This window comes from Bacillus rossius, chromosome 2 (genome assembly GCF_032445375.1).
Source record: "Bacillus rossius redtenbacheri isolate Brsri chromosome 2, Brsri_v3, whole genome shotgun sequence".
Taxonomy (NCBI): Eukaryota; Metazoa; Arthropoda; class Insecta; order Phasmatodea; family Bacillidae; genus Bacillus; species Bacillus rossius.
The window spans coordinates 71,372,952-71,396,529 of record NC_086331.1 but is presented as its reverse complement, the minus strand read 5'-3'; the positions used below and the strand labels follow the sequence as shown (position 1 = coordinate 71,396,529).

At 39.1% G+C, this 23,578-nt stretch overlaps 1 protein-coding gene across 1 annotated transcript in view; it reads left to right on the top strand.

Annotated features, from left to right (window-relative positions):
• The window catches only part of LOC134529363 (transmembrane protein 134), a 37,768-nt gene that overhangs the window by 5,766 nt on the left and 8,424 nt on the right, over window positions 1–23,578 (top strand). The window contains exon 2 of the mRNA XM_063363343.1: window positions 17,934–18,084. Coding sequence (XP_063219413.1) covers window positions 17,934–18,084 — 151 coding nt within the window. The remainder of the gene's footprint in view (window positions 1–17,933; window positions 18,085–23,578) is intronic.

Sequence of the window (23,578 nt, the reverse complement as noted above, 5' to 3'; positions counted from 1 at the left end):
TTAATGTATAAACAACATTTGGCATATTAAATTTAATCTAAGTTTAATGTAAAACCATATGACCCTATTTCATGTAATAATTATGATATAATATTCTTAAGTCAATAGTAGAAACATATCAAACTAATTTTAAAATCTTCTAAATTAGTTCTAAATATGACAAATAGCACTATATATTAAAACTTGCTTAAGACATTCCCACATAAGTTTTCCTACTTATTAAGTTCACAAAATTATTCTCATGATCATTTTCATATATCCCTATGTTAATTTTTCCCAATCACAACGCTCAGTGTTTGTGGAAAAAAAATAAAAAAAATAATTTTTAAATTTTTAAACTACATTTATCATTAATTTTTCAAAATTATTTACAAGAAATAATGAAATAATTTGAACTGCACAAGACTGCTAAAACCATTGTCGGATCCGGCATGCTGTTTCAAGTGTATTTTTCGACCAATAATCTGCTTACATTTGTATAGACTGAGAGGTTGTTCCATCTGCACGCCATTTCCCTTACTCGAGGCATAACATATGATGAATGTGACATCATTCTGGGCTGCGCCCTTCTGAGCCCGATGTGCCACCATCTCCCCCCTTACAAGCTGTGAGCCCACTCCTTCCACCACCTCCATCTACGACCCCGTCGTTTAACCGCCCGCCGAAGTGTGTGTGTGTCTCGGCCCGCGCCCACCAGTGTGACGTCAGTGCTCCGCTCCCGAAAGTTGCAGAGCGAGGACGAACGGTCAGTGAGTCGCGATTGCAGCTCGAGGAAGGAGCTTCACGCACTTGTTATCATTTTCAGAGCCTTTTAGTGATACAGGGGTAAACGGGCCTCGCCACACACATGCTACGTCACGGCCCTGAGAACAGAGTATCCGGGTCCACATGCCCATTATACATGTGATGGCGCCCTAAGCTTCGACAAACACTTCAACCCCCATTGCGGTAGAAAATAGTGGCCATCAGTGAGTGGTGAGGCAAGTGAAAGATCGGTAACGTGTACTTGTGCGGTTGTTGTGTGGAGCCAAGAGAGCACAGAGTGCCGGTAACGGGACTGATCACGTGGCCACTTCGAGTGCGCGGGATTTCGAGAACTCGGTTGAGCCGAGCCTTTGTGAACGGTGCGCAAGGGAATGCCAGACAAGAATGAAATAAGTGCCGGGGCGGGCAGAGTGAAAACTGAGTTCATGTTAGAAATTAATAGCATGTATTGTGTAACATGTGCGTGACCCAAGTGTGTAGGCGGGATCACGGGTGCCTTGTGGACGGAAACGTGCGTGTGTTTGCAAAGCACCGAAGCACACAAGGACGGTGTTGCTTGGCGAGGAAATGCGGTAGGACTAGAACATTTCAAATGCACAGTGACCAGCTGTATGGGGCTAACATATGAGGGGGAATGGTGCCGGAACTGCCGGGCCTTTAAGCATGTCAAGAGAAGAGCAGAATTCCTTTCGGAATAATTGGTACCACTGTGCAGCATGTCAGGACATAGTACAAGGGAAGCGGGAACCGACATCCTTGGTTTGGGCACGTGCCAATCCAACACCTGTGGGACAAGTCGACCTGCCGAGATTCGTGGGACGAACGTGTGAAGACCCGGGAAAGTTTTTGCGCATGTGTCGTGAGAGACGGGCGGTACGGTTGCCGGACATGGAGTGGGCTGGGTGTGTCGGGGATGTGCTACCCCAGGACGCGAAGACATGGTGGAACATTGTTGGCGAGTTCGACATGCCCTGGGTGGAGTTTACCCGGCAATTCGAGGCACGTTTCGCCGACATAAAAGCAGAAATGAAAGTCAGAGCTAAGCTGTACTGGCAGGAACAGATGTCGGCGGAGTCAGCAGAGGCATTCATTGTCAAAAAAATCTGATTGCATAAGCGGCTGTTTCGGACAAGCGAGCCAGAGGAGATGCTGGAACACATTATAGAGCTGATACGCCCAGAGATGTGTCCATATCTACGCCACGCCACCCGCCAGACGGCCAAGGAGTTCACTCAGCACGCACACGCCGTGGAATACGACCTGAAGGTGGCACGACCTTCGAAACAGCGGGCACAAATGGAGGCAGTGATGGCAGCTGACGCAAGAGCCGTAGTACCATACGTCACACCACCGAACAACCGCCGGCAGGAATGCTCACCATCGGCTTTGCGCAGGCTTGAGATCAGCGTGGGCCCGCCACCGCAATGCCACACGTATCCCAACGGCAGGGTATGTTGATTTTAATCAGCATGATTTAAATCGTGATTTTAATCATGATTTAAATCATCTGATTTTTTTTTAAATCAGTGAATAAAATCAATTTATAATATGATAATATGAACGTTAATATTTTCTATACTGTATTGTTTAAACCAAGTAATCATGCCTACTTACATAAAAATTGACTGCTGCAAAGACAGAATAAAAATTGAATAGTAGTTAATTTCTTCTACAATGTATTTATAGTTATTTTGAAAAACTTGTTAAATATAGGTGGGTGGAATGTACCTTTAAATGCCACCTCATTTTCTCTCTTCTCTCCTCCACCTCATGTGTTTGTGTTGTGTGTGTGTCATATCTCCTTGGCAACAGGTTTGTCTTCCAACAATGTCAAATGATTTTTTTAGAACTATAGGAAGGAAATTTTCAGTTCTTTGGTATGTCTGGTTTGGTTCAGTCAACATTAAGAAATTGACTGGATACAGAAAAAGCTGCAAAACTTGTATTTTTGTTTAAAATTTTAAATAAGAAATATTTTATGTAGAAGTTTTACTTTGAATACTCTCGTATGTGTGCGATTCTGAGAAGAAGATAAAAAGGAAATTGTGGTTTTGGTTTAAATTACTTTATTTAGAACTATTGGACTATAAGACTATAAGGGATGACAGTAGTGACAAAGTTACATTTAAATATGATATGTTTTCAATGTTGTAGTTATTTTCCATAAGACATATTTTTTTTTTACTAATGTTAACTATGTTACTGTACTAAAAATTGTCATAAAGTGACATCATTAATGTTTCCTTAAAACATTATGCAATGTAAAATGTGGTTATTTCAAAGAAAGAAAATTAGGTTAGTTGTCTTTACAAAATGAATTAATCTGTTAATAATTGTACTGCAGAGCAAAGTCAAGTCATGAAAACAGTCATGAAAATGTACTTTATATGACACAGATTACTAATTTTTTATATTTTAATCAAAAAAATTGTATTTTAATCAAAAAAAAAACCGATTTTAATCCAAAAAATCTGATTTTTTTTATTTTTTAAAAAAAAATCAGAATTTTTTCATACCCTGCCCAACGGCATGTATCACTGGCACGAGCACTGCCCAGTGAGGAACCGATACAGGCCGGCATCCAAATAAATCAACATGGTGGGAAACGGACAGCCGAGGCAGCTCGTGAAACCATCATGTCACCCCTGGGCAGTCAGGCAATACCGCAGAAGACCCAACAACAACAACAACAACAACAACAACAACAACAACAACAACAACAACAACTGCAGCGGCACCGAGTCTGGGACATGTGAGTGCAGAGGGTGTTTTACTGCTGCGCATACCAGTGGTAGTAAATGGGCGCATTGTCAACGCACTTATTGACACCGCCGCCCACCCAGGCCGCCTACAGCTAGCCATCACTTGGATGCCTGCCAGACCCTGGGCGTCGCGACGCTGCGGGTGGAGGTACGGGACTACAGCTCGAGCACGTAGTGGAGGACCTCCAGGATGATGTGATCCTGGGGCAGCCGTGGCTGCATGACCAGAACACCACGATCAAGGTACGCGGAGGCTGTGTACACATCAACAACCAGGGCCGTTGTACAGTGTACAGCCTTGGACGCTAACCGCCCCCAATCAAACACCAGGTTAGTCTCGACGACTTCAAACATGGTGTGCCCGGCGAACACCAAGCCACCATCCAGAGTGTTATTGCACCCCGTAGTGTAGTTTTCGCAACTGTAGACCCATTGAGACGTACGACTGTCACCGAGCACACTATACCCATTCACCCTCACGTCCCTATGTTTATACCCCCAGACAGCTATGGACACACGGGCAAGCAAACCATACTAAACCAAGTGAAAGAAATGTTGAGGGATGGGCTTATCGAACCCAGTGAGAGTCCGTACAATTTTCAGGTGGTGCTGGCGGAAAACAAAGATGGAACATTACATTTCTGCATTAATGTCAAGCCCATTAACAAAGTTAGAGTAAACGCGCCCCCGTCCCTTTTAAACATAGCAGACACGATCGTGGGACTCATCAACGCAAGAATCTTTTCCTCATTGGATCTAAAATCAGGTTATGGGCAGGTCCCCATACGGCCGGAAGACCGGCCGAAAACCGCCTTTACAACACCAGATGGCCGACATTTCCAGTTTTGTGCCATGCCCTTTGGGTTGCAAGATGCGCCGGCCACTTTCCAAAATATGATGACGTGCGTGTTCAGGAGACTATTTGGCCAGGTTTGCAGTGGCATATCTTGACGACATCATCATTTGGTGCAGACGTGGGATGAACATGCGCACCACCTCGCGCTAATTTTGGAACGCTTAGCCGCTCACAGACTTAACATGCAACCCAGAAAAATGCCACTTGGGAACAACAAAGCTAGATTTCCTAGGCCTTGTAGTAAATGCTTAGAGGAACCGCCCGACGACACAACAACTGTCCGTCGTCAATAAACCATTTTCGACCACTCGTAAACAACTGCAATGGTTTATCGGGCTGGCCAATTGGTTTTGTGCGTTCATACCAGAGTTTGCTGTAGTCACCGCGCCCCTAACTGCACTTCTGTCGCCGAAGAAGCCGTACCGGTGGAGCGCAGACATGCAAATGGAGTTTGAGGAACTGAAGCACAGAATCCAACAATGTAATTTGCTGGCACGCCTGGACCCGGAGAAGCAGATAATCGTGCAAATGGTTGCTAGCCAGGAGGGGATAGGGGCCAACTTGTTAGAGCTGGGAGATGCAGGCGAGCCCCGCATCATCGAGTATGCCAGCACAAAATTCGGGGACGTTAAATGACGGTACAGCGTAAATTAGCGGGAATGTCTGGGCTTAGTGTGGGCCTTCAGGAGGTATCGGCCGCACCTAGAGGGGCAACACTTCATACTGCGAACAGACAGCCAATGATTGAAATGGCTGGCCACGATGCAGGGACGGCGGTTGAAGCTGATGCGGTGGGTCATGACGTTACAAGCGCTGGATTTTACTGTAGAACACATCGCCGGGAAACAGAATGAGTTGGCCGACGAATTATAACATCACCCGGATGACAGCGTGGAGGCGCGGGATGACATGGACTAGGACGAGCTCTTACCACCTACAAGTGGCATGCCGACACAGAGCCACACGCGCGTGCAAGCAGTGGCACTATGCGCCATCACGGATGCGAGCCAACCCCCCACCCTACCACCTGGCGCGGAGTTGGACGACCTTGACGCATTCGTGCGTGCTGCACAGCGCGGCGACGGACACTCACAGGAGCTGATACGGCGAGGCGGCGTGTGAAGGCTACCGCGTGCTCACCGGACAGCTGCAAGTGCGCCCCGCGGACGTTCGCAACCGCAGGAGCAAGGCCCGATATATTCAACATGTTACACCCGGACCGACTTGCCGGGCACCCAGGTACCAACCAGACCATTCGGGCAGTACGAGACCTCTTCTTCTGGCCGGGTATAAACAAATATGTGAGGAACGCAGAGCGAGGGTGTCGGCACAGTCAGAGACGGAAGACGCGGCGGACAGATGGCCGGTAGCAGCAGGTACCACGTCAACTCGCTGAGCCGTTCCACACGATTGCCCTGGACTTGATGGGGCCTTACCCGATAACGGCACAAGGGAAGCGATTTGTGCTGGTTGTCACCGACTGTATTACGCTTTGAGTCGAGGTTTTCCCGCTGACAAACTGCCATGCAGGCACTATTGTGCAAGCCCTGGAAACCGAATTCTTCATGTGTTGGGACTACCCGCGCATCCTTTTAAACGACAATGCATCACAGTTCTTGGGACGGAAGTGGAAGGAATTATGTGGAAAATGGTGGGTTACACCGCATACAACGCCGGTATACCACCCCCGAGCCAACCCCACTGAAAGACATAATCAAGATATTAAGATGCAGCTGAGGCTCAGGCTGGCGGAAGATCACACTCAGTGGGATACTCACATTCCAGACATCACCTACTGCCTACGATGCCGCATCAACACAGTCACTGGCGAATCCCCAGCTACCCTCGTTTAGGGGTGAAATCTTCCCCTACCCGGCCAATACCGAGTGCAGGCAGGAAGTGAACCAGCGACCATGACAAACCCAGCGGGTCAGTGATATGCAGGCCCAGAAGCGTCCACCCCCACAGGCAGTCAGGAACCAGATTTCCGGGGTTTCCCGAAGATGGAGACGCAGTCACCTATCACCGCATCATGCGTAACCGAGTCCGCTAGGTGGCTATTCACGGAGACGGAGGCAGAAGACATGCCCTTCCACGGGTTCCCTGAGGACACACCCTCACCATTAGTCTGGACACCGGATGATGAGGACGAACGGTCCAGAATGCCCGACCACAACGAGATGCTATGGCCTTTCTACTACTCCATAGAGGACTCAGACTTCAGAGTAACAGTAGAGGAACCTGCTGAACCCGAAACGAACACGTCAGGAGAAGGGGTGCCAGAGCCGACTTCCTGGTACAACTTACGTCCCCATCGGGCCCCACAGGACCCAAGCTGTTGTACGGTACGAGGGACACTAGCCACGAGCAGCGCCGGAAAACAGAAGTAAACAGTGTCACACCCACCCAGCTGCCAGCATGAGCTGTTGTCACATCGACCTACTTTAGGGGAGGGGGTGATATCAATTGACATCGTTCTGGGCTGCGCCCTTCTGAGCCTGATGTGCCACCACCTCCCCCCTTACAAGCTGTGGGCCCACTCCTTCCACCACCACCCTCTACGACCCCGGCGTTTAACTGCCCGCCGAAGTGTGTGGGTGTGTGTGTGTGTGTGTGTTGGCCCGTGCCCACCGGTGTGACGTCAGTGCTCCACTCCCGAAAGTTGCCGAGCGAGGACGAACGGTCAGTGAGTCGCGATTGCAGCTCGAGGAAGGAGCTTCACGCACCTGTTTTAATTTTCGGAGCATTTTAGTGATACAGGGGGAAATAGGCCTCGCCACACACGGGCTACGTCACGGCCCTGAGAACAGAGTAGCCAGGTCCAAAAAGTCCATTATACATGTGGTGGCGCCCTAAGCTTCGACGAACACTTCAATCCCCATTGCGGTAGTGAATGAGAAATGTGCACGACCGTCAAAACCTGTGCCACATGCTGCTCGCTATTACAATTTTATTTTTCGACCAACAGACTGAGAGACTCTTCCTTCTGCACACCATTTCCTCCATTCGAGGCATAAAATCTAACGTGAGAAATGCGCATGACCATCGAAACCTGTGTCACGTGCCATATGCTGTTACAGTTTATTTTTAGACCAATCATCTGCTAGCATGCGTATATACTGAGAGGCTATTCCATTTGGAAGCTATATTCCCTATTCGAGTTATAACAAGTGATGAATACTCAGCAAACCATATACCACCAGTCATTATTCGTTGACCTATTTGCTTGTATTCATTATTCATTGACCTATTTGCTTGTAATTTTTGACAAGCAATGCACGCACTTTTTATCGTTTTCATTAAACAGTAATTTATATCCCGCAAATAAGGAGTAAGGTTTGCGATCTTTTTAGGGGTGATTTTAAGGTTATCAAACATGATAAACTTTTAGTGTTGTTGAAAACAGTGCATAATGGCATCTACAAGTAGTGGAGGATCCAATAAACGGAAGGTGTTATTGTTTGAAGAAAAACTGAAAATATCAGGATGCAAATCCTTTGATACCAAGATTGAGTATGGCAGAAATACTCTGGATGCCACCATCTACTTTGAACAGAATCATGATGAAGAGAGACCAACTTTTGGCAACTAGTGTTTCGTCAAAGTGTAAAAAAATGAAGGTTTGTAAACACGAAGAAATTGAAATATTACTCTCGGCATGGTTTAAGGACCAGAGGGCACTTGGGATTCCGACAAACGGCCCAATTTTAAGAGACAAAGCTGTACAAATTGCACATAGGTGTTGGATTTCATGGTGTTGAATTTTATGCTTCAAATGGCTGGCTCAACAGATTTAAGAACAGAGTGGGAATTTTTTTATGGAACTGTAATTGAGGAATCTGAGAGTGTGTGTGGTGATACTGTCCAGAGTTGGATATACACAAAGTTGCCTGCAATTGCAAAAAACTTTGAACCAAAAAATTTATTCAACATTTATGAATGTGATCAAATTCAACATGCTTCCGGACAGAAGCTCTGTTTTAAAAGGTGAAACATGCCATGGAGGCAAACAAAGTAAGGAAAGAGTGACAGTGATATTGGGTGCCAACATGGATGGCACTGAAAAGTTACCATTGCTGGTAATTGGGAAACCAAAAGAAGCATGGTGTTTTAACAGCATTAAGACATTACCGTGCAAGTATTCAAACAACAAGTCTGTGTGGATGACAAGCAGCATTTTTGAAGACTATGTGAGAGTGTTGGATGCAAAGATGGGTGCAGAAATCGGAAGAATTTGCTTTTCATGGATCACTGCCTTGCTCATCCTTAGAAACATCTGGATTTAATTTGTCTCGCCTAATTCAACATCCAGACTACACCTATGGATCAGAGAATTATAAAAATTCTGAAACAGCATTTTCGTAGTGTCATGTGTAATGACTTATAACAAGAATAAACAGTACCAAAACTAATGGTTATAAGATTAACATTCTGGACATCATGCATTTTCTTGCTGCTTCATGGGAAATGCTTGAATCAACCACCATTAGCAATTGCTTCAGGAAAGCAGGCTTTGGTGCTCAACAAGTTAACAATATTTTCCCTGAAGAATCATTTTAGGACAGTGAACCAATTGCAGGAGCTTAAATTGTAAAACTAACTCATCAAGAGCAGCTAAATTTTTCATGCACTTCTGAAGATTGTCTCAGTTGATGATGTGGTTCTCCCATGTGAGCCACAAACAATAGAAGATTTATGTGCACAACACAAATATTTAGCTGAGGTTGAGATCAGCAATGAAGGTGATTCCTCTTTAATGCCAACTTACTCCGAAGCTCTTGAACACCTGGACAAGCTGAGGTTATTTTTTCATGAACACTAAATGTTTCAGATAGTGTGATCAAGAGTTTGTGGGAACTGGACAATTTTGTAATGCATCAGTCTGAAAATGTGTTAAAACAAACAACTGTGACACAGTATTTTTCAAAATTGTGAATGTTAATTATCGTTTTTTTTTTTTGATAGTGTTTTGATAATTTTTTAATTGTGCTTATTAAATTAAATTTAATTAATATTAAATAATTCAATTTACCGATATAATTGCATAGTTTTTCTAGCATGCCGACACTAATTGGTGAGTGTAATTTTGAGTTAATACAGTATGTCGTTTGAGTAAAATTTTTTATGTAGCAAATGAATTTGAACTATGTATTTCCCTTTTAAGAATTTTTCCCTGTAAAGAAGTTGTTAGCATCCAGTCCCTTGAAAATGTCTTTACACTGTTTTACTGTATATGATACTTAGATATGTTGAAATCTGTGTGTTGTAAACAAGGAGTCACATCTAAAATAGGCCTATAAAACTCACAAGTAAAAAAACTGCTGGTTAAATCACAACAACCACAGAGGAAAAACAGTTTATTAATTGCTAATGGCAAAAAAGAAATGATTTGTAGGTTAGTTCATTTTCTTTCAAAAAAGCCAGTAAATTCCACTACAACTTAGCAAACATTAAAACCAATCCAGATTCTTTTAAAATGGCTCATTAAGTGCCAAAAACGTTTAATTTTTAGGTCCATGACATTACCTCTTATTTAACATCATAATAAAAATAGCTATCCATTAAAAAAAGTTATTGTTTGTTTATAAATTATAAGTGATTGTAGCGACCCAGGCTCTTACCCTTCCCACTGTTTAGACAACTTTATTAAGAATGTATTATGTTTTTGTAATCAAAGATTTTCTATGGTTTGATTTTCTATGATAATATAAAATAACACCTGTTTATTCTTTTGAGAAGTATTTGTGCAATACCAGTGTGTTTTTATGATAATATTTATAATTAGTTCATGTTTTTAAGTATTTCTGTAATTTACTTAATTGAAATTGATGAAGTTGCTGAAAGTATTTTTAAGGTTCTGGATGGTTAGTTTTCAGGTATAATTTTGTATTTTTCTGTATTTATTTTACTATTATACTTTGTCTAAAACCATGATGATGCAATGTGACAGAAATTACATCAGTGCTAAAGTGAAAAAGAGAGAGGCAGGTAATTCCCTGAAGTGTAAGGGAGACAAAACTGTAGTTCCCTCACTGAGATTGGGAACTCAAGAACAAATGTATCGTAAAAGTTAGAAAGTGACAGAGAAGGGGAAAGTTCCTGTTTATATATGTGTAAATGTTTTTTAGTTATGCAACTTGACTTGTGCCCTGAATGGCCAGTTTTGTAAAGTATGTTTAAAGATTGTTTGTGATTGGTTTTAGGGGACTCGTGAACACCTCAATTCTTCATGGATGGAGGTATTCAGTTAGTCTGGTAGGCGTTGTGTGGTCGTGATGCCTATATGTCGTGGTCGGGCAATGGCTCGAAATGTACTTGAAATTACAATTTTACAGCTTTAGTCCAGGCTACGCAGAGCTTGAAACCTTTTTGTACTTTTTTTAAACTAGAAATTAACTGGCAAATTAACTTTATATTCGTGCCAAGGACGTTCCTTCGGTTTTTTCTGTGCATCATAAGTAACCATGGGATTTCAATATCAATAATAAATAACCTTTGTTTCATCAATGTTTCTCGGTGCCATTTAAAAGTTAATTGTTTGAGAAGCAGCGAAGTTTGTTTTATATTTTTTTAAAATCTGGACAGTGTTTTTTGTTGGTTGGAAGAGGGTGGGCGTTGTACTTTGTTGGTTTTCTAGAAGGAGAATAAAAAACACTTCAATTCAGTATTTTTATTTAAATATTTTCATGGACATATGCCATGCTGGTTTTAACTGTATGTAATAGACAACTGCAAGAATGAACAAGAAAAGTGATTACATAAAGACAGAAAACCAGCTGAAATCAGCCAATGTCAAATGTTAAACACACAGACAGCACAGAGAGAATTTTTTGGAAGGAATTAGTTGGAAATAAATATCAAAGCACAGACAAACATCGGGCTGACAACAATGAGACAATTGTAACAAGAACAGAAAATATAGACAAACAATATTCTTTGACAACACAGTGACAAAAAGACGAACCTATCAATGATACAAAATAGATAATCTGGATACACAATGACAAGACAGTGACGCACAGGCAAACCCAGTGATGAAACTAAACAAATATTATGGACAACACAACGATGATGGCACAGAAAAACACAGTAGGCTTCCTAAGATAAAAGTATCTAATGAAACGTATTGAATTAAAAAATATATGGATACCTTTGATAAAAACAGAAAGTAACTTATCACGAAAAACAACTGAAAACCAACAACCCTCACAGCAAGATGTGTCAATAATAAAAGCTCTTAATTCCACAACCAATCAGATGAGTGCTCACCTGTCATTGGCCATGCTAGGAGAGGTGGTAATACATATAAAACCCCTGTTTTCCAGTGTCCTCAGTTTATTTGTGCCTGATAACAGTTCCTGAAATATTGCATTGTTATAACTTTATATTCTGGGATTTAAAATTTAATACAATCATTTTTATTTCAGTAAAATGTTGACTAAGTTCAATTTGAACAGTTGTTGAGGAAATTTCTTCTGGCAGTCATGAAATTAGTTAGTTTTTCATCATAATAAGTGAAACTTAATTTGTTGAACACAGATTGATTTAATAATTTAAATGAAATTTGTATAATGAGCTGATAGTGCAGTTAGCATTTGAATACCTATTGATATATTATTGATTTCATTGCATAAAAATTGGTAATATTGAATGAAGAATGAAGAAAACTCTACCACCTATAAACCTACTTACTGTTGTTAATTGTATAGTAATTCTCCGCAATCATGTTTATCATAGCCTGTATAAAGTATTAAATTTTGATGGACATTGAAATTGATGACTAGATTTAGACTATCTACATTTTCATGTTAACATGGAGGTCTTGACACCATAGACCGGTGCTTTACATGTGATACAGCTGGTATCTACTCAGGAACTTATTTTTTACAACATTTTGCCAAAGTTGAACTTTGTTTAGTTTCATTTCGTATTTCGAACTTAACTATAAAATGTTAATCTTCTGTCTTATTTAAGCAGTCTTAAAACATTGATAGAGAAACATCACTCAAGAGTTGTACGAGTAAGGTAAAGAATGTTATAATAATTGTATGTTATTTGGTTAAGATCATGAATTTATCTAATTGCTGTGTTATGTAAGTTATGTGTTAGTTGCCAAAGAAAATGTTTGTTCAGTGTAATTGTTAGCTTATTTAAACTACCACATTTTTAATAGTGATCATAAAAAAAACAATTCCAGAATACTATTACTTTTTAATACAGAAGCAATTTACTATCATTTTACGAATCTTGCAGAACACTAATGATGATGATGATTCTTTTACCGATTACTGGGTGTTGTGAGTACTAGCAACGCCACGGTGATGATAGCCGTGACGTCTTTATGCTTGCCAAGGTAGTTTGATTCATTTGTGGTTTGCCATTGCCTTCCGTGGTATGAATGTGAAAGGGACACCCAGTCCTGAACCCAAGGGGAAGGTTTGAAAAAATTCCTCCCTGACTGGGAATTGAACTGAAGCTCCTTGGCCTACCAGCCAGACACGTTACCCACTAGACAAAGTGGGTGGATGAACACTTATATATAAGGTAATTGTGTATAGTTAAAGCTAGTCATAGGGGAAAGTCTTACAGTACCGACCACCTTATGTTTTTTTAATGGTAATTTAGGTAGTAATTTATTTAAATATTACGTTTTCAGACAACAATCTGTTACCATAACTAGTATTTTATAAATATTATATAATGTCCCTTTAGCTATATTAAAAACATTTATTATTTTCAAATATAAAACTCTTTGATAGAGCGCAAAAAATTGTCGTCCAGTATAGACCAGCCATTCTTTAAGATGTTTTAAGGTTTTAACTGCTTGATATTTATAATGATAACATTTTACTGTAAGAAACTCAAAAACATAATTATTTGACCTTAATATAGGTCCAATGAAGTTGTTACAAAAATTCTAATGTTATTTTTCATAAGAAAAAATCATAGAATGACTAAAATTTCATTACAAAACCTTAGGGGTAAGATCATTTTCTGCAGATGTCACATTTAAAATATAATTTGCCTTCTTGAGATGTACATTCAACATGTGTCCAACCTTTACATTTGACACACTGCACTCATACTTCTTCGAATGATTCATGACAAATCGTACACACTGTTTTGTCTGGTGTAGTCTTTTTTCTGTTAGAATTTTCACAAAAGTATAGTTTATTTATGCTTTCTAGTGATCTTCTCGTCTTTCTTCCGTTCCATTTCTCCAGTGACTCCGAACTTTCTTACCTTTTTAATTTTTTCATCTCTCTTTTCATTTCTTTCAGACCTTCTCTGCTTTTAACCTTTTCTCTTCAGTTTTTTTCCCCCAAATAGATCTTTATAAGGTATTGCTGTGTTTGTTGAACCTTTTTTTCATCTTGACCTCTGAAGGTTTGTTGAAAGGAGATATATTTTCAATAAGTTTCTGAAAAAGAAGGTAGTGAAACACTAATGTGTGAGATTGAATTGGGTGCTAATGATGAAGTTCCTGCTTGGGGTTCAGTGATATTAGTTAGTGAGTGCTGATGAATATTTCGGTTGTTGTCCAATCAGAAGGTTGGTGTAAGAGCTGATAAAGTTCCCTGTTCTGGCTAATTGTTTGGAGAGAAATGGTCCAGTCTGCCGTTCAGTAAGCTTAGCCGGTGGAAGAGGTAATGCAGGTCCCGATTTGTGATCTATGCATTTTAAAACATTCAATTTCAAAGAGTGCATTGATGTTACAGACTGGGGTTGAGCCTCTGAAGTTTCTGGAGTAGCTTTATCATCAGTAGCCTTTGGCTCTTGTAAGTGCTCAGAGGGAATGAAATACAATTCTGAGAACACACCTGGGTTTAAAAGCATAAGTCTTGTACATGCAAAAGCTGACTGTGCCAAATTCATTATACAGATTGAAGTGTAGGTAGTGTTAACCAGAACAGCAACATCATCTGTGCCATTTCTAAAAGTTAATACTTTGTCGTCCACACTGCAAGCTTGATTGAATGCTCCTATGAAAGGCTGCATTGAGACATTGCTCAGCCTCGAGCTAGTGATTTTGTTTCTTTAAACAGTTTACTTTTGCTGTTCTATTTATATCTACTTGAGGTGCTATCATGGGTTTTTGCTTATTTGTAAATTGAGTTACTTCATATGATGTAAATTAAGTTATATTACTTAGCAGTGGTCTTGTGTGTGTTTTGACGTGTAAAATTTTAAGTAATTTGTTAGTTTAAATTTTTGGCTTGCGCTATTACGAGGGGAGTACCATAATTACGTTTGTTTATGGCTGTGGAGCATACCATAATCTTGGCTTCAGGTGTACTTAAACTATGCGACTAATGCTGCAATTTTGGTGTTTTGCATCGGCGCGCGGGGCGCATGAGGACATGCGTGAAGTGTAGAGGTGCGTGCTAGAAGAGTGATGCCTCGGGTAATTTCTGCCACTGTCAGCTGGCGACAATAACTTGGGCTGAGTGGGGTGCTCGGAAGATGGTGTGGACTACGAGCCTAGAATAGGTGGTAGCTGCCAGCCCGCCAGTTCGAGTTGCATGTGGAGCACGCCCTGTCAGCCACAGACTTATCAAGTAAGACCAGCTCCTACGTATTTTCTGCGTTATGCGCAAGACTGCAAATTATGTAGTTTTGGCCTATTTCGGGATTTTTGTCACAGACAATGACGTATGGATGGAAAAGTTCAAACATTTTGTTCACTAAACTCTCAGCTGCTGTAGACAAATTTTTCTCTTATTTACAAGCATTGTTAACGTTTTTAGCATTTTGAGTTTAAACCCCAGCAATTAGTTAGTGAGACTGACATTTTTGTTACGTAAATCTTTGTTACTTTTGGCTCAGGACAGTACTTGTGTATAAGCTAAGTGCTCCCTTCACAGCAAGCATGCACAGTTCTCTTTACTTGCACAAACATTTGACCTCGACATTTGCACTTCTAGAGTAAGCAGTACTTGCAAACACTGCGGGTCTATTGGCATGTCCCTGCTGTGTATGAAAGAGAGATTAATCTTTTCATTTTGAAGGACTGATTTCATTAACATTTCATTACTCCCACGGGCAAGTTTCATTTAGTTTTGCTCACAAACAAAAGTTTCGTTGAGACTTGTGAAAATGTCACCAAAGTTCAGGAGTGTAAAAACTAAATGCTTAACGAATTATTATTTTTTACTACCGAGAGAAAACATTACTACCCTCTTGATAGTGCTCACACATACTCCACCAGGTTGAAGAATACTCTTGTACTTTCATAGTGTTATATTTCCACCGCATCGCCCACACTACAGACGTTTGTGACGAGGTCACAAGAAGCAAATACCTTTTTCACTGTTACGACATGGTACTTCTCCAAGCCATTATAATCTCATGAGAACTGTCTTAGTGGGGTGTTAAAGAATTTCATTAAGATTGAGTGGTTTTTTATTTATACCATTTGAATTTTGTTTAAGCTAAATTTGAAGAACTACACTTTGTCAATATTTTTATATATTGTGAATCATTAAACTGGATAAATTATTTCTGTAGAAACAGTAGAAGCTGTGGTACCTATTTATGAGGCCCCTAAGTAATGTTGCTTCCTGTTACCTTCTTAACCATAACCCGAGTAGAGTTTTGGAATATCAGGTCTCTTAAATATTTTGCATTTTGGATTTCACTTTTGGTTTTCCTATACACAGTGGGTATTACAGCATTAAAGCTGGATCTAATGGTTGCAACATATGTGTAGTGTGTTAGGCTTATCATGTGCACATGATTTTTCTTAGTAAACATGATAACATAGAGAATCTTATGGCTGCTATGACCATCAAGAATGAGGAGGATTGATTCTTCCTTAGTGGAAAAGTCCTCTCAACAAACAATTCTAACTATTTCATGAATGATTTAACACTGATCCAACCATTTTCCTCAGTTGCAAAAGTATTTCCTAGCAGAGTATCTTTTTTCAGAACAGCATCTACTCATTGTTGATTTGGGAAAACAAACAGTGGAGAAACAAAACTGTCCCTAGCAGCATTTATGCACAGTAAAACTGTAATATTTTTCCCTCTTTCTCCTGTTGTAATCTTGCTTACTTGACTATTCCCCTTTTGTGGGATCACCTTGCCATCATTGTCATGAACAATTGAGACCCCAGTCTCATCATAGTGGTGTATTCTATTGGCTGGGATATTGTGTTTAGAAAGTAGCTCAGAATACTTATTAAAGAAGCGATCTACTTGATTTTTGGTAAAGCCTAAAGCTCTCTGATGGCTTGTGGACTCTGGAGTTCTCCAAGTATGCTCGGGATGACGAGCCATAAAGTCAAATAAAACTGCTTCCCAGCAAGTGTGTGTTCCTATTAAAACTGGTGAGATAACTTTAGATGCTCATCCAAATCAAATGCTAATTTCATAACTTCTCTCCTACTGAGGGGCATGAAACTGTCATCTTGATCCTGCATATAAAAAACAAGTTGTTTGTCTATTTCGCTATTAAAAGTCATTTGAAATCGGCCCATCTCTGGGGTTGGATTCATTGTTTCACCAAATTTAATGGCTCTGAGTCTATCTCCTAATGTAGTTTTAGGAACAGAAAACCTCTCAGCTGCTTGATGTCTCATTTTGTGCAAAACAACTTCTTGTATTGCCGATCTCATATCATTCTCCTTCCAGTTTCCTTTATTCTTCTTTCATTTTCAGCCATTTTTCTATGGAAAGAGAAAAAAAAGAAGCTTAAATATATTTATTTATAGTTATATTTTTTTGTTGGTACTGTATGACAATTGGGTGGTAGATACTGTATGACAGCAACGTTGTAACATTAATACTAGCTGCATATTTACCTCAAATAGTATCATGATTTTAATATCATGTGATCTGACTTTATACTCTAGAGATTAAATAGACGTTAAAAATTAAGAAAACAGCAACTCACCCCAGAAAGGGACAAGCCTTCGTCAAAACAACTTATCGCACATGAGATGTAAACTAACACTTTCACTGGCTCGTGGTTCCTACAACTCTGAACTAAGATGGTAGTCACCAAAGATTATGTACTATGAAGGTAAAAGTTATTCACGAAAGCATGTAAAGTGCTGCTACCTAGCATCAGAAGTGAGAACTAGTATTGGGCGGTACTGTAAGATGATCAGTACTATAGAAACTTCCTCCATATATTTTACTAAAATGCCTTGAAAGTACCTTTGTCATAGCCATCTGTTCATTCTGATTATAAAGAATCTGGTTCAAACTGAAGTAGGTATACCTTGTTTATAACCATGTCCATATGAATGAATACTTACCATTAGGGTGGTTTACATAGTAGCATGCACAGATGTTATATTTAAGCAAAGCTTTTGTATCATCTTGCACTATAGTGTTTTCATCGTGACACCATTACCTTTTGTAACTTTAAGTAGTTTAATCAGTAGTAATTAAGAATTGATTTATGAGGACTTAACATAGTTTGTAAACATTTTTAAATATGTAAAATCTTGGTCTCATTGAAAGTAGTGTTGAATTTGTATAAATTTCATTGTTATAATAAAATTGGATTTTTTCAATAATTAGATATACTTGTTTTTACAGTCCATATCTAGGGATAGTGACTCATTGATTCAAGATACCGGCTATTACACAGGAATGTTTGACCCATCTCAGTCTTGGTGGAGGCATCCAAAAATTAGAGAAAACTGGAAAATGGTAGTAGCAGCTATAGTGCTTCTTATTATTGGAACTGGTGAGTGATTTTATAAGAGTAAGTATACTGTAGTAGGAGAAGAATTGTGTGTTGATTTTATTTAAATGTGTACGAGGATACTTTTTTGTAGGGTAATGGGTGATGTTCTAGTAACCTTAAATAGTGCAAGTATGTTAGAAGCTTCAAGGTTATACCCAAGTGCTCATTATCATATAACCTATTTACTGCACTGTCTCTATGAAGGAGTAATGATGTAATGTAGTTAGCAGCATAGTTACCTTTAAATTCATGTTTAACACCTAAAGTTCTGCCTGACTTTGGAATGTTCTAGACAGTGCAGGTTCTCAGGCATTCTGCAGGACTGTAGCACAGAAACAAACCCATTATTTACTAAAGTCTTTGGGCCTTTATTGTGGATGTTTTCTGTTACATTCTAAATATTTCAGCATAATATTTTATAATCCAAGTTTTTGCACAAATATTTTTTTTTTTCAATTTAATTTATAGTAATTTATTTTACTTCTAGTTCATAACTATGACAGAAAACCACAGAAACAAACAAAACAATCACACATTTGAATTATGCAGTAGGCCTACTTATAACAGGTCACAATTGTAACAAAAAGGTGCTATTTTTATAATGTCACTATAAGCAACTTTTTTCTAAAAAAGATCCAAACAGCATTTTTTAATTTTGGTAATTGATTGCATTTATATTAGGTATTAGTAGATTTTGTGTATATTTTATCTTTCTTTTGATTTGCTGTGATGCACATCCGAGAGACTAAGATATACTCCTACCTGCTTATAACTCAGACTGTTGCAACATTCTATAACATGGAACATTCCATCAAACTTTCATAAAGTTTTTTAAGGCATTTGCTTTTTATAGTCAACTAGCTGAAGTACCTGGTGTTTCCCAGGCTTGGCCAAGGCTTTGCATGGAGTGAAGAGGCTTCAGTTAAGGAGTAAGGATATTTATATTTTTGAAAATCTCATTTTCCTCTTATTTTGAAAGTCAACAATGACAAATTTCATCAATAAGTACAAAAATTCTGCTTTCAGGGGTAGGAACAGAGGATAGGGGTGGTATTTTGTATAATATATATATATATATATATATATATATATATATATATATATATATATATATATATATATATATATATATATATATATATATATATATATATATATATATATATATATATATATATATATATATTGTCGCGGGTTGAAATTTTGCAGGGTTGTTGAAATCAAATTTAGGGACTTTACTGACGGGACTCTGGGCTGGCTGCTCTGTTCACTCGTCAGCGCAAGTGGCGTGACCATGTAATTGGGGCACGGGGCCGGCGCGGCGCGCTGCGGGCTTGCAGAATTTTGTTTGTTTGTTTGGCCGCGCGCTGGCGCAGCCACGGGCCGCAGTTACTGGGGCGCGCTGTCGTAACAAGCCGCGCGGTGTGGCCTGCACATTGGGGTAGAGGGGGGGTAGTCTTCCCAGATGTTCTAGTTAGTTGTTTAGTAAATTTGACTTCAATAACGAGCTTTTGTTATGGTAGGCGCGGCAGGGCGCGCGAATTTAAGCGCAAGTGAGTGGTGACTCGGGGCTCACTCAGGCGGAGGCTATGCGTCTCACCTGTGGTCACGAGTTGTTAGTTCGTTCGTGATGTAGGAATTCAGGCTCACTCAGGCGGAGGCTATGCGTCTCACCTGTGGTCACGAGTTGTTAGTTCGTTCGTGATGTAGGAATTCAGGCTCACTCAGGCGGAGGCTATGCGTCTCACCTGTGGTCACGAGTTGTTAGTTCGTTCGTGATGTAGGAATTCAAGCTTTCGGGCGGAAGCTATGGTCGACGCCAGAGGCCACGAGTCGTTTAATTTAAGTTAGGTCATAATGTAGTCGTCAAGCTTTCGGGCGGAGGCTATGGCCCTCGTCAGGGGTCACGCGTCATAGTTTTTAAAATGTAATGTTCGTTCGGGATTTCAAGGGCAGGAGAGGCCCCTACGTTATTTTTTTAAAGTAATCGATCAAGAAAGGCTTTTCGGAAAATGTGAGTATGGACTTATCTTTGTTTTAATTTTAAGTATTAATTATGATTTGAGGTATTCGGAAGGACTAGGGAAGTGTTTAGTGAAGTTCTCTCATTCTCTCTCTTGTAAGGTCGTTCAATCGTTAAGGAAGTAAAGAGATTATTGTTTTAAATTGTAATCCCGCTATTTAAATGTTCTTTAAAATGATGTTGAGTATTTGACTTTAAGAATAAAATAATTTTAATTAAGTATTATGTTATTTTGCAAAATCTCCTTAGTTCAGCTCTCACCAGACATCCTGTACGGGATGACGAACCTATGATCCTAGGTACAGTAAAGTATTTTATGAAGTTAAGACTAGTTGATGCCAAGCGAGTTGTTTCTATGTAAAGAGCTACGATTCTCGCCCCCCCCCCTCTGAAGGTGGATCGTGACAGAAATGGCGGTGGCACCGGCTAGGTGCACGTGACAGAAATGGTAGAGTTCGCCGGATAGGTTCTATTTCTGGAGAGAGAGAGAGGTAGATTTTTATGTTTATTATTAAGTTAGTTTCAGCTTCTGATAGCAGGTTATTAAGAGTTTACTTGAGGAGAGGATTACGGAATTTTAGTCTATAGTGGAGGAAGTCTTTGAGATTTTTTTTTTGACGTAACAGATGTTTATTTGAGGATACTTGTAAGGATAAAGTTTATAGTGATAAGTTGTTTTAAGTCGTTGAATTTATTGTAGATTTATATCGGGGATTATTACGTGAGGAGAATACGTTATAAGTTAAATGCTTATTAGAGATAATGCAAGTGGTTTAATTTAATTGAAATTAATTTTAAGATTGTAGGTTAAGAGAGTTAAAATTTAAAATAAAGTTTTTTTCGTAAATAGGAATTACTTTCAAGTGAAGTTTGTTTTGTTTTCGTGCGCGTAGGAGACGAGACGTACGAATTAAATCAGTCGAGGGAAGGATAAACGTTAGAAAGGAATTAAAAAGAAAACGAGAGTTTATGTAAAAGAGAGTTATAGAATTTATAGTGATGTTTTGTTTTAATTAGAAAAATGTTGAGAGTTGTTTCAGAACGACACGTCAGTGGACGTGGCAGAATGAACACGTGACGGGGAGGTGCTGAGACCTAGCGGAGAACGGAGGAACCGCAAGCGAGGGTTGGCGCACCTGATGGAATTCGGTGACGTCACGGGCTCATACGGAGACGTGGACGGCCGTGACCTTGTTTTGATCAGCTGTACGGTAACTTAGCGATAAGAAAATAGACTATTGGTTAAATAAATTTAAATTTAAGTGTGTTTTAGAAGAAGAGGAACTTTCAGTATGTAAGTAATTTATTTTAAGAAGTGTATGATGTATAGGCTAGAAGTGTTTCGTTGTAAGTTGTTTATGTTTTTGTTAGTTAAATTCTACCTCGGTTTTAAAAATATTTTTTTGGGATTTGTAAACATTATTAAGGAGGTACACTATAAAATCGATAAGCATTGAGAAAACTGGGAAGGCTAGATTTTGTGTGTAGAGGGAATTTACTCCAAAAGAACAGAGAGACAAAATTAATGTTTTCATTAGGGCGAGGGACCCTAAGGTGAGGCGTTGTGTCCCTGGGAAGAAAGGGAATTGTAGCGCAGACCATAGGAGATGGGCTGACTACGGAATTAAGGGTCAGGAGAATCCTGAGAGTTGTGAGTAGTTTGGGGCAGGAGTTCCCCATGGTAGTACCGAAGTGGCTATCCTGTATGGGATAGGGTACCATTTCAATGAAGTTTGTTGGTGGGGTTAGAGCCCCCTGTGTAGTGGGCCTATAGCAGATAGGCACTACAGTGAAATTTTTGGTTATTTTGTGAGGTAAATTCCCTGGAGGTTAAGTAAGATTGGATTCAGTTAGGAAGGAGGGAAATGAGAAACATTGCTGTAGAGAGTTAGTGTACTTGCCTAATGTGAAATTGAATTTTACTAAATTAATTTAGGAGAAAGTTTTTTTCGGTAAATAAATAATAATGGAAGATAGCTAGATAATTAATTAATTTTTTTTGAGTAAGGTGTTTTAAGTAATGAAATAAAATAAGGTGAAGTAATTTGAATAATTGGGGAGGAGTTTCTTTAAGAGTTTAGATAATTGTTTTTGAATTTATTGAGATATTCAGCCAGTGAAGTTTGAGTGTGAGAGATACAGTGAGATTTTAAGGAAATCGGTTGTTTATTAATTAGGACAAATGAGATTTTATGATTAAGAGTCAGTAAGCATAGTTAAAATTTACGACATGATATTTGTTGACAGTTTACAGTTATTAAGGAGAAAACAGAGTAATCTATTTATTTTTATTTTAATGGTTTGAAGATAAGATTATGAATTTTTTTTGGAAGTTTCTTTGGCATGTTGGAATAATTTTTTTTGATTTTTAGAATTTACAGAGAAAATTTAATTGATTTACATTAGTTTGGAAGTATGGAGGTTTAGTGTTCGATTAGCCCTAACTTGATGGTCGGATCCCAAAAGAATGCCGTAAAACCGATAGCCAATTGAGAGGAATGCGGTAGGCGCTTGTGTAGAGAGGGGTTGTGGGAAAACTCCTTGGGACTGATGGCAGATCAGGGGCCCTAAATAGTGTGTGATGCTGTAAAACCAGTGCAGAGAAAGCCTGGTATGCTTAAATTTTTGGGCACAGGTTATGTAAACCTGGGGTTCCATGGGATTTAGTCATGTTAGCTGCTGTGAGACATTAAGATTTCCAGGCTCCATAGTAAATTCAATGTAAATTTTTGTTTTCTTAAAATAATAAATTTGTTTTTAATTTATTTGAGATATTTGATTTGGAACAGTGAATACAGACCCCGAGGAATAAGAGTTGTCATGCTGTGAGAGGAGAAGGTGGTAGGCCTAAAAGGGTACAGGCACCACAGAGGTTATGTGCATTGCATAATTTAAATATAAGGAAACTTGAGAATTTGAAATTTTGTTGTTGGGTTGTACACCCATAAGAAGAGTATAGGCAGAATTTTTATTGTTATGAGATGTCTAATTTAATTGAAAAGAAGAAAGTTTAAAGATGCAAGGTAACATTATTATTGTAATAATTGAAAGAGATTAAGAGGTAGAGAGAAATAGGCAGTTTTTGTTTGTAAGTACTAAAGTTTACATATAGAAATTTAGTAACTAAGAATGAATAATAAGTTAAGTCTAGTGTAAAAGTTTTTTTTAAGTTTGTTAAGTTAAGAGTCATAAGTAAATTTTTTTTGAGAGAGAATGTCTTTGATAGGAAGTATTAGAAACTTATGGGAATTTTAGGGTAACATAAATAATGTAGGTAATGAATAATAAATAGATGGTAGGTCTTAAGTTAGGATTAACATTTGAAGCAGAATTTAATTAAGAAGAAGGAAAATAAATAGGCCTAATGAAAAGAACAAAAAAGGATTTTATGGTAAAGCATTTTTTTTAAGTAATAAACAATGAATAATAATGTTGTTTCAGGGTAATGTGTACTAATAATACAATTGTTTT